At 38.7% G+C, this 12,235-nt stretch overlaps 1 protein-coding gene across 2 annotated transcripts in view; it reads left to right on the forward strand.

Moving 5' to 3' along the window:
- LOC308114768 (mannosyl-oligosaccharide 1,2-alpha-mannosidase IA) overlaps window positions 1-12,235 on the forward strand; it is a 230,455-nt gene that overhangs the window by 95,674 nt on the left and 122,546 nt on the right. For both annotated transcript variants that reach the window (XM_080471912.1, XM_080471911.1), the window contains exon 2: window positions 3,960-4,056. In XM_080471912.1, coding sequence (XP_080328038.1) covers window positions 3,960-4,056 — 97 coding nt within the window. The remainder of the gene's footprint in view (window positions 1-3,959; window positions 4,057-12,235) is intronic.

The raw sequence follows: 12,235 nt of genomic DNA on the forward strand, positions 1-12,235 counted from the left end.
GTTTTCACTTTATGACTGTCAAAAACAGGCAGAATTACTGGATCTTTTCCCTTTAATTGCTCTATTTGTCTGAAAACCTTCAGGTTTTTACAACACAAAAAAACAAACAAAATGCACAATTAAAGGCCCAAAACATGGAGAGGTTTAGCATTTTTGTTTATAGTAGTTTATCTGAAGTGAAGTAGCTGGTGATGTGAGACCTGGTCAAAGACACCAAGCACGGAGGGATACTGCAATGATGATTCAAGGCCATTTTAAAATAGTAAGCTTCCTCACACAGCCCTGTTTTCCTCCATCACCAGTCACAACAAAGCACAGCTGCAACACTTGAGGGTACCAGACATTGGCAGTGGGAATCTTGATTGACAGGTTGAATGAATGATGACTTTGGCAATACAACACTCTACTACTGTTTGTCGTATCCACGTGATATTGTCACATTTTAGCCATATACAGCCTGATACTTGTTATTTAAGTTACAATGTTGACTGGAAGTAGGAGCCAGGGAAACCTGGATCTTTGTGGTTCGCCTTTTTTTCACTTTTCTGGTTCTTCTGGGAAGTTACAGCTTGAAAAACGAGAGCCGTTGTTGATTATTGCTGCTGTTTTACAGCTTTTTCTGCCCACAGTTGTGTGTTTTAAGCAACCCATCTGCTTGTTTTCTACTTTACCCAACATTCATTTTACATCTCTTGTAAAGTCCTGCTTCTCTTGCAGGTAGTTTACATTCTTTTCTTGTTCAGTTATTTTTTACTAAAACATGATGACATACAGTGTGTAACATCATAAAAAAACCAAGCGGAACATGGACTTGTAATGGCACAAATTCCTTGATTTGTGCTCATTTTTCCCCATTATTTTTATTCTCTGGCTTTTAACTTCACTACAGGAGCCGAGGCAGGCTGGCATTATAAAAGATGAAGTAAGTTTCAAATAAATCTTGAGACATTTTGCTGGTTTTTATTTGGTGAGGCAGAGCGCTCTATGGAGACACAGTGAGGACGGATTTGTTGGGTTTTTTTCCGCCATAAGATTCTTTGTTGCCATTTCGCTTAATCGTATTGCTTGCATTGTTTTTCACGTTCCATGAGATTGCTGGCAGTTATTGTCTGTAGTTATTTGCGTAAATAGATAAAGTGCTGCTTGAAATGCAGCTTTGTTACATTTTCTACCAGTCTAAATGAAGGAAAAAGCACAACAACAATGATGACCCTAATGCAGAAGGTTCTATTTTTTTTTTTTCTTCCTTTCTTTTCCCATGCACACAAAGGGATTTCATTTGCGCTGCAGCAGGAATGCTAAATTACAAATGAAACCGGCTCTGCGGTTCCAAAACACGTAAATGGATCATACTTCTTTTGTCATCAGGTCTAAGCTCCCTGACCTGTGGTCGCTGTTTCGTGAACATTACGGAATTCAACTTTGGTTTGTGGTTGTTTTTTCCATGACCAGAAGTGGCTGGAGCTCTAAAATCGTGGAGGTGTTTGTAATGAGCTTTTGGGGTGAGAGGATTTTCAGCCGGGGGCCTTGTCAGAGGTAATCGGATTCGTGTTTTCTATTTCCCGGCAGGCTTATATGAGCCCACCTCTGGAGAGCAAGAAGCCTCATGTCGTATTGATAATAGAGATGACATTGTGTACCAAAGAAAGTGGAGAAAGGATGGGGGGGGGGCAAAAAGCCTAATCCTCATCCTGTCCATCCATCTGCCTGTTTCCTTCATGTTGGTTGCGTAGCTCAGTGATTCAATTTAATGAACATGCACATTTTTAAGCTCTTGAGTCAAGTGTGCTTTGGACTGGAGTTAGTTTTCAATTTATTTTCGAGCATTCTGCATATGCTCACCATAGTGGCTTCCCTTTGATGAAGAAAAAAACAATTATTTCTTATCGGGCTACTCCCCTGGCAAAAAGAAGGATAGTCACTAAATCACAGGTAAGGGCTGCTTATATGACAACTGCTCCGGTGTTAGAAATGAGGAGCCACATTACAGGATGAGGAAAGGGGTGCCACACATATTTCATCATATTTGTTCATTTACAATCCAGTGGAGGGGGAGCATAAATGAATGTGCAGTGAGTTACAGTTCAGGATTCCCACTCATACACATGCATCACTCATTTTCAGACCAGCAGAAGTCTGGAGAAGGAAAACTCAACATAGCCACCCTTAATGAATTTTTGTAAATCAACATTTTTGATAAAGCCAGCACATTTTACATCTAGATTAAGTGCTAAAGTTATTTGCTATTATTTATGTCTGACAGTATTAAAAGTGAAGTGTTAAACTTCCACTCACACTGTGTGACTTTCGCTCCAACCTATAGCAACTGAACCGAAAAGCATCACGACACTTGTACACTAGTAGAGCTGCCTGCTCCTCCTGTTCTTTCACTCCTCTCTTATTTTCTCATGTCCTGTCTCTCTGCTGTCCCCCTCATGTTATTGGTAGTAAATATGTACTTGCAGGGCTCCACTTGCAGCCATTACAGTGTTTTGTCAGATTTGTCTGACTTGGCTTGTGCACCTGGAACTGTTAGTTCTGTGTTTTTCACAATAAATAAAAACAGCCAATGGTGTTCACCTGTTGTACTGATATGACTTGAAATAAATTGGGACGCTGAGGTCTTTTTGTTTGTGGGTGGAAAGAAAATAGAGATGAATAAATAAATAAATGATGCCACAATACAGTGTGTTGTTGATTCCTTTTGATGTAAAACTCAAGACTCTATATTGTTTGTGTCATCAGTTTTTCTATGCACCTACATGGTAGTAGAGCAACAGCTTGATTCTTCTTGGCACAAGCCTAGAACATATATTTCATATAGGGGCTTGTGAATTGATGAAATGAGGTGTAGGTTGATATACACAAAGGCCCGTACATATAGATTTAGTTTTTTATACAACCTTGTGATTCTTAGTGCGTCTTCTTTCTGTCAGATTCACATTGTTTTCTTCCTGACGAACAAGCCGTAACCATGTTCAGCGGTTTTTCATGTGGTTTACCCTGCAGTGTCCTTCAATCAGTTAACAGGAGGAATGATAGTCATGGATGGGACAATTTGCTTTTTAACGTCATGAAAAACAAAAACTGTATGTTGCATGAGGAATCATATTAAAGGCAAAAATCCACAGGAAAACCTGAAAATATACCGAAAGTAATATAGACATTCATAACATTGCTTGAAGGTATATCTTTCACTTGTATTATGCAGAACGGCCTGATAAGTAAGATTATTATCCTTTCTGTTCTTTTTATTGGAAAATTGACATTTCAGAAACCGTATAATGATATAATAAAAACTGTTATCCACAGATAAATACTTTATGTGACTACGTAATTAAAAATGGACCCGTCATTTTTAAAAAGCACATCTCAGTAGGCTTTGTGTGAAAGTCTTTAACATGTTTAGAGACAATCTTTCTCTTCACATCGATATTAGGACTTTTTGGTTTCAGTGTTCGAATGATAAATATAGAAACTTTAAAGTTAAGTTCTTTTTTGAAAATTCTAGTAAGATTTTATCACATTTCTGTGTTTAGATATTGTGAATAAACTAACCTAACATATCTCTAAGCTAATTGCTTGTTAGGCAAAGGTGCCCCCCCCCCCCATTACTTTTTTTGCTTTCTTTTTTATTTGCAGCTTTCTAATTACGCCTAAAGACTTTTCTTCAGTTAAGTCTAAAAATACCTTTCCCTCCATCTATTGAAGCTTTCCATTCACTGACACCAGTCAATCTTTAATTTAGAAGAAGGGCTGCAGTGGAAATGTCAGCAGTGTTGTTTAGCAGCCTGGTTTTCATGTTATAATTGCACGGTCGTCCTTAATCCAGTCCTGATCGATATCTATCGCACCCTTTGCCTTGAGCTACACGTATTTAATTACAGCTGAGTTTGGATTTGTGCTGTTCCGCTATCAGCCGGCTAACTGCTTTCTTTCCACTCTTGCTTGTTTTGCAGATGATGAAGTTTGCCTGGGACAACTACAAGCGCTATGCCTGGGGCAAGAACGAGCTGCGGCCCTTGACGAGAAACGGGCATATTGGCAATATGTTTGGTGAGTGTCAGCTTTTAGCTGGAGGCTCCAAAGGCCAAAGAAAGGTTATCCAGTTATTTTTAAATACCTGTTGACCTTTTTCTTCAAACCTCCAGTCAACAAAACTTAGCTCGGGCATACTAAAACTGTAAAGGGAGATACTATCTTTTATTTTATTTTTTTTGATATTTGGTATCTTTTCAGTTGCAATATCCCTTCCATAAAAACCCAAATGCAAGGCAACACACTTGTATTTTCTATAATACCTTTAACAATAGCACAAGCTGGCAAAGATTTTTAAGAGCTTTGTGTTTTCAAAAAATGTGGAACAAGTGATAAAAATAGCAAATATATCTCAACCAGCCAGGGGCAGAACATCTTGACTCGTAGAAGACAGAAGAACGTTAATTTTGCATGTGAAAGAGCATATATTGTCACGGTAAAAGCCTCAAGTACCTGAGAACAAATGCCATTTATTGCCAACCGAGAATAGACATTTCAGGATTCAATCAAAAATCACATCAGAATAAATAAGGGCTTATATGTAATATCCGTCCTTGCTCCGATTTCAAAATAGCATGTGGAGAACATATGGCTAGAAATCGACATCAGAATCAAGTTGCGAGACCAAACTCATCATACAGCCATAGATTCAAAACATTAGATACATAATGTTCTGTGTTCCAGGATTATGTTATTATGCAATAATCCAAAATTTGTGTTTTTGAACAATTTCTAATTCATCACCAGGAAGTAGAATAGACTCAATGACTCAAATGAAACAAACGGGAGACTGCAGGCTGTGCTTGGAGCTGCTGTCAAACCAGGATTCACACCCAGTTTTTCACAGAGAAACTATGAGGTTTTCCTTAACCAACTCAGTGTGTATCACACTGAGGTGGTTGTGTCCAACAGGCAGCTTCACATTGAATATTTTCTCCAAACTTTTAATGATCTGCGCTTTCGCGCTCTGTGTTTAACTTTAAAATGGAGCTTGTTTATCCCGTTTCAGCTCTGTTGGCTTACTGCAAGCAGCTGCTTTGACAGGGGAGTAACTGTTTGAGGAATTTAACAAGCAAAAACGACGACTTTTCTGAGGTTTTGTTGTGTTTTTATTTATTTTGAAGTAATAGAGCTAAACTTTTCAAGCGAACTCAAGAGACTTCGCCAACATTTCAAATAGACAGTCATTTTATATTGCCGTTTTTAAGGTCATTGAAATGTGTTGGGTTATTGTAGTACTTTTTAAAGATCAATAAACACACGCACACACACACACACACATGCAGGCCCGTACAGATATATAACATGCCATACTGGCTAAAATGCCATACAGATGTTATATGAAAAGTGGCATGCTGCTCCTGTTTACACCTCAGTGCGCTCTTGACACCATATCTTCCTCAGCTTTCACTCAGCAGAGGAAACCTCACCACCTGTCAGGGGTGTCACTGTCTCCAACAGCCTCTAATTGGGGCCGGATCCAGAGGGGTCCTCAGGTCGTCTGCACCGAAGCATATCAGTCAGCTCACTCTGCCAGGCCAGAGGGAAATCCCACAATGCCTCCCTTAATAAAAGGTGGATCAGCACTTAATAAGACCTGGACGGGCACTGTCTTCCACTCCTGAGGTCTCACTCTTTCACATCTGCAGGGATTCAGGATTATTAAAGAGACGATGCAACGCCCTTTAGAAAACACAGTCTATATTTCCTTTGCTCATGTCATATTCCCACAAGCATGAAGTGAAAAGGAGCCTGTTGCACTGCCCATAAATCATGTGATTGGTTGTATATCAATTCTGAATATGCAGCTCAATTTAAAAAGTAAAAGTGCATTTTGTGGTTTAAGTTAGCATAGTTTGATGGTCAGGTTGTATGAAGGGAGACCTGTGCAGTCTGCAGGACTGTCATCCACACACATATTTATTAAAACGTGTGCCCAAAACATTAGCTGATTGGATTTATACTTATACATATGAATAACCTTGAATATAACAGTAAAAAAGGACAGTGGTTACAGTGTTCCGTTCCAATACGTTCCGATACGTTATGTTATGTTCGCTGAGATGTATTTTTTGGGATTATTGATACATAGTTGTTACCAATTATATTTTTCCCTTTGGTTTTTACACATATATACATGCATATTTTTATACATAAACAATTCAGATAAAGTTATTCATTTGAAATAATCAATTTTAACTTTCTGCGTCCTACTTTTTGAAAACATTTCTTATAAAAATCACATTTTGAAATAACATAGCTACCCATTTGTTCTTGAGTATATGACTACCTTGTTCTATAAAGTACAGTATTTATGTATGATTAGATGCAGTTTGAGTATTGAATAAAATGTATGAAAAATACAACAAAAAACAATCCGTGCCATACACATTCTACTCTCGGAAAACATAAAGATAATGATTCATACTGAATATGAACAATACACATTCATTTCATTGACGTGAACCCTCATAAAAGCTAGTATCACCACTGATCCCCATATTGTGAAATGATCTGTTCTTTCCCTTTGAAGTTATGTACAGCATGGGTTTGTGCACCTCAAACAATTATTATTGTGAAGAATTGCCATCCAGGCTAGTAAACCCAGACTTCATTTTTCTTTGTTTTCGTCGAATTCAATTATTAAGAATCAGTCATACACATTTTCCCATTGGTGCACTTTTATTGACACTCAATTACACTGTACTTTTAATAACAAATACAATACACTGCCAGCATCAGTCAATGAACAACCAGAATAAAAGAAATAGGTCAGATGAAATTAAATAAGTGGTTGTAATACAATAACACCAAATTGATTTTCAGCTCCCTGTTATTTAATGCAATAACTTTACATGATTGACTTTCTCTTGGTTTAATTGGGCTGACATGTAGCTGAATAAAGCCTTGTTTTGTTAAATGGCCTTTTGATATGTCATATTGTAGGCCGATCTGTCTGCGGTACCACAGGTTTCAGTTTGCAGATGAATTATCGAGGCATCATCTACTTACTGTTCTCATGATGTAGGGCTTCATTAAGAAAGAACAACAGCCAAGGACAGTGAAAGCTAATGGACTGTTCTGTTGCCGATACTAAAGCTTGAAAGTAAGATAGAGATGATGATAAAGGTAGCCACGGCGATACGTTTGTGTTAAAGCTGATGTTTGACTGCTGGGAGGCAGAAAGGAAACCCCAAACAGACTGGACGCAGTGAACCTTGCTGTCAGCTTATTAAATTGTTATTGCTCCCAGCAAATAATCGCTGTACACTACTTACAGACCCAGAACAAACAGCTTGTGTTTTGTCTAGTTTGATCTACTAAAAGTCAATTTATAATTGATGAAGGAGTTTGGCTGCAGCCCTGCTGTGGCATACTGTGAAGGAGGGTTGTCTTTGTGCAATGTCAAGCTTTAACCTGCTTTAATTAAATTCCTCAAGGCCTTTTGTGTTTGCTTTTGTCCACCTATTTTGTGATGTCGCATTGCAAATGGTTTTCTCTGAGGAAACGGCGCTATGCTAGCAAACAGAGGTAAACCGCAGAGATTTTTTTTGTCAACATGATTTCAGTTTTTATTAACCTCAGTGGCATCAATACATAACCGTAAAAATAAGAGCCTAAGCAGGAAACAGTCCTTACTACTGGTGCTCGCTTTCAAGAAGTCATTATTGGTTGCTTGATTTGTGTGACTTATGAGATTATTATAATATGAATATGAATCTGCAAATTGATTTAAACGTGATCGATTTTTCTGATAAATAGTGTCGATCAGAACTAATGGATGTTGTGTGTGGATGTGACAGGTGGTGGATTCAGTCCGTTTGTTGAGATTTTATAGAGTCTGCGTCTCCTTTGAGATGCGAGAAGAAAGAACAATGACGTCTCGGGTGTGTTTAGGGTGTGTCGTGTCCTTTAAAACACAACTAATCTTTTGTACTCTGTGGGAAAGTCTGTGGCTACACCTTGGTTTCACTGTCTCTTTCTTGAGGGCAGCAAAAAATACCCAGGTTCAATTCTCAACTTGCATGTTCTCCATGTGCATTCCACAGGTTTTCTCTGAGTACTCTGGTTTTTTCCCACAATCCAAAGGGATGCTCGATAGGATAGGTTAACTGACAACTCTACAGTGAGTGTGAGTGTGTCTGGTAACCTTGGACCTTTGCCCAATGTCAGCTGAGTGAGCTTCAGGCCCTTCAAACCAGATGAGGATGAAGTGGATATAAAAGATAAACGGATATGTGGATGGAAGGCTATTTCTTAGTGCAGAGCTCTGTGTACATTGTGAGCTCATGTGGTCTTGTAAGTCGTACAAGGTTGTTGCATATGTGACCTGCATATGAGAAAGGAAATAAGTCCGTATAACCTGTACATAGTGCAATCGGCAGGCCAATGGATTAAATTAATCATCAGTATTATGTTAAAATATGCAATACAATTTTGAATGAGCTACAGCAGCATACTTATTAGTCACATTCAGACACTTACCTGCACTTGAGAGCAAATTTGGTTTCATTGTGTTGCTCAAGTTCACCTCAGCACCAGGACGGGCAGAGCGGGCGCTGCATCCCTCAGACCTTCACGATTGGTGGACGACTTGGACTGACACAAATTCACCTAACTACATACATAAGTTGTCAATAAACTCATTCAATGTGAAATACAGTCAAACCGACGAGTCACCAGATGGTCCAATCGGTCTGTTGGATGACCTAGAAGCCTGCAAGTATATATATAAAAAAACCAACACTTTCATAGAAATAACTGCTGGTTTTGGTGCTCTCATTCTTGTGTAACTGCTGAATAATGCAAATATTCTGTGACTCGTGAAGCAACTTTTTTCCCAGCATTGACCTAAAATTTTTTTACAGTTACTATACAGCAAAAAAAAAAGAGAACAAATTTGTCATTTGTTGCATTTTCAGCTGCAACAAAAATAGTGTTTTTGCACATTACACTATATTTTGCACTACTTTGGAAAAACTATGTTGAAATTGTACATGTGTTTCACTGTAAATTCCAACTACGTCTTCCCTGGTGAAACGTAACTGTGGTTGTTTACAGATTATTAGGTTGGCATTTTACTTCTGCAACAAACTCCGGAAGAAAATTTGGCTGTTTTTGGCCTCTAATATATATATATATATATATATATATATATATATATATATATATAAAACTCCTCATTTCAGATAATGTTACCATTTGGGTGAAAAGGTTCTTATAATGGATAGTGCAGTCCTCAACGTCTGGCAGCTAATTGCCATCTTTATCTGTGTGGCACAGATATCCACGAAGCAGCATACCTTCATGCAGATCCAACCGATATGCAAACCAGAAGAGCTTGGCCGGAATAAGCCACAGTATTTATCTCTGGCTGCACAGCTGAGAAATACTTCACTCTCCAAGCAGGGGGGAAGGAGCGATGCCTTCCTTCAACTCGATATGGTTAATCCTATAAAACATATATTTCCAGCCAGTTAAAAGCCGGCATCATTTTCCAGCTCTCCAGCATTCCTTGTTTGCCACATAGTGCATTATCTGTGAGGAGCGAGTGGGGAGAGAGTCAAAGTGAGAGGGGGAGAGAAAGGGCATCATGCTTGCAAGTAAATGTCACATTGTGAGGGGCGGTGCAGGAAGCCAGGTATGAAATTGGATGCTGTGTTCTTTAATTTAATCCCCTGAGTAAACAGAGATGCCGCGAGATTGGATCTACAGTACAGTCAGCGTTGCCGTCGAAAACTTGTCAATATGCCGGAAGTCTCCAGAACACTAAAGCAGCTCCACAGCACCCTCCTCCTCCTCCTCCTCCTCCTCCTCCTCCTCCTCCTCCTCCTCCTCATTTTCTTCTATAATTTTGTTTGGTTGTTCTTTTTCCAACTGGGAATTTGTTGTTTTTACCATAGTCCCTTTTTTCCCTCTCTCTCTTTTGACTTTTCTCTCAAACTAAAGTTAATAACGATACCAAAATGTATTCAAATTAAATTTTTAAAAAGCAGAGCTATACTGGTTGAATAAAACCAGACATGCAAATGCATAAAGGCACAGCATATGCTCAGTTACCGTGGAAACAAACAATGTCAGATTCTTTTGTGCAGCAGCCACACTAATGAAAATTTGCCTTAAAAAAATGAATTGAAAGCAAGCATAGATTTCTATGGGGCAGAGGTCTGTGATTCAATCAAACCAAACCTTTTTTGCCCCGCTTTCACAAAGTAAAAATGGTGTGGAACCACAAAAACACATTTAGCTGTCTGGAGAAACCCCAGTCAACGAGTCCACACAGGGTTAAATCTTTGTCTCCTCTAATAATGAAAATGTGACGAGAGTGCCAACCACTACACCACCATGCAGTCTTGTAAGACCTGAATAAGTTGTGCTGGTGGACCTGAGTACTCATTGTGTCCTGGACCTGGACTGTGGAACATAGCAGAGTCTCAGGCGAAGGCCTCTACGTCACCGCCAGAAATGGAAAATAAGTTCTCTGAAGTATGTTGAGGAACTTCTAGGAAAGGATTTCAAAGTTTCCTCTGATTTACTTTTTCCCTTCTTGTATCACTCTTGTGATTTAAAATACAGCACATCAGCAATTAGAAAGCTATTTAGGGCGCTTTCAGCAATTGTGCCTGGTCGTGAGATCGTGTAGGAGTGAAAAGTTTAAATATGCACTTTCATGTTCTAAGAAAACTTTAAATTCTTATCGAGCAATAATATAGAACGTTATTAGAAGGTAACATTAATGCATTGCACCGGAAGGCGCCTCGCACATAAATCTCTGGTTAAATATCAAACAGCGTCTGCGAGTGTTGCCATTATTCCCTGCTCCGCTTTGATTTCAGTTGATTATGCATGTCAGGTTAATATTAAATCTCTTTATGAGCTCTGCCAAAAGGAGGAGATGAAGGTCAGATTGTAGTTTAGCGTGACTGATGACAGCATTTGCTTTGTCTCCGGCTTCAGAAATCATCATTACGCGTTTTGGGTGGAATGACATTCGGCTTGTGTCACAGAGGAATCGCTGTCATTACCCTGCTTTCAGAGCCCGAGCGACAAGTGAAAGAGGCTGAATGCTGATGATTTGGAAAGTGGAAATTACAGGGCTAATTGAAGCTCGGTTGTATTCATTCATGACATTCTGACCTCTGTGTTGGGAAAGTTTAAATTTCTTCTGAAGAATCCTCTAAAATAGGCTTCTTCTTTTTTTTTTTTTCAGTACTTACTGAATGCTGATGCCTTGGTGGATTATTTAAGTGGCTGATTTCATGTGAGGTTTACTTTTCTATTCCCATTCCAGCCAAAGTGAATTAACTTACTGTGGCAAATCAAATAAGAACACTCGCAATGAGCCTCACGAAACAAACCTCAATTCGATTTCTGAGTCCATGCCTTTCAATGTTGAGTTTGCATGTTTTGACAGCAAGAGATGAGCGAAGCAATCAACAACGTAACTATTTTGGTCATTCTGAACGTAATAAAGCCAATAACGAAATAACTTGCCAACGATCTTCTCTTACATTGAAAAAGGTCAAAATTATGACATTATTAGTTGTTAACGACATGCACAGTGATTTTTCGCACAGCTCCCTGCCACACGAACTTGAATAAAAGCAAGTATGAAGATGGATGTGTTAATAACCTTAACGTTCATTTTCAAGTTGTTGCGAGAATATCATGTGTGGTTTTTACAGTGGCAGGTGTAAATCACTGAATAATATGATGTGGATCATGAGCATTGTGTCTGACATGCGGCTAGGATGATCAAGAAGTTATGACTGGTGTTAAAACTGAAGTGCTTTTCTTGAACTATATTGAGTATATGACTGAAGGAATTCGAGGATGAAAAATTCAATAAATTAGGGTATAGTGGTGAGTGTTTTCATTTCATACCAAGGATGTCCCTGGTTTGAATCCAGGTCTGCGTGGAGATGGTCTTTAATTGACAGAGTGAGTCATTTTTATGATCTGGGTCATAGAGAGCGTTGTGAGAGTCGTTTAGAGGCTAATTAACTTAAAGTGACTTTAAATTGTTATTTGGTGTTTATCTGAGTTTGTGCGATCCAAGGCCACACTGTACCATCTTTTGGAACATTTTCAGTATACAGTATACATATGACAATGCTGCCCACAATATGTGATTTTGTATCACATTTTAATGTGAAGCTATAATTCTAATATGTTTTTGTTTTTTTCTATTATACAT

Source organism: Lipophrys pholis (genome assembly GCF_963383615.2).
Source record: "Lipophrys pholis genome assembly, chromosome: 9".
Taxonomy (NCBI): Eukaryota; Metazoa; Chordata; class Actinopteri; order Blenniiformes; family Blenniidae; genus Lipophrys; species Lipophrys pholis.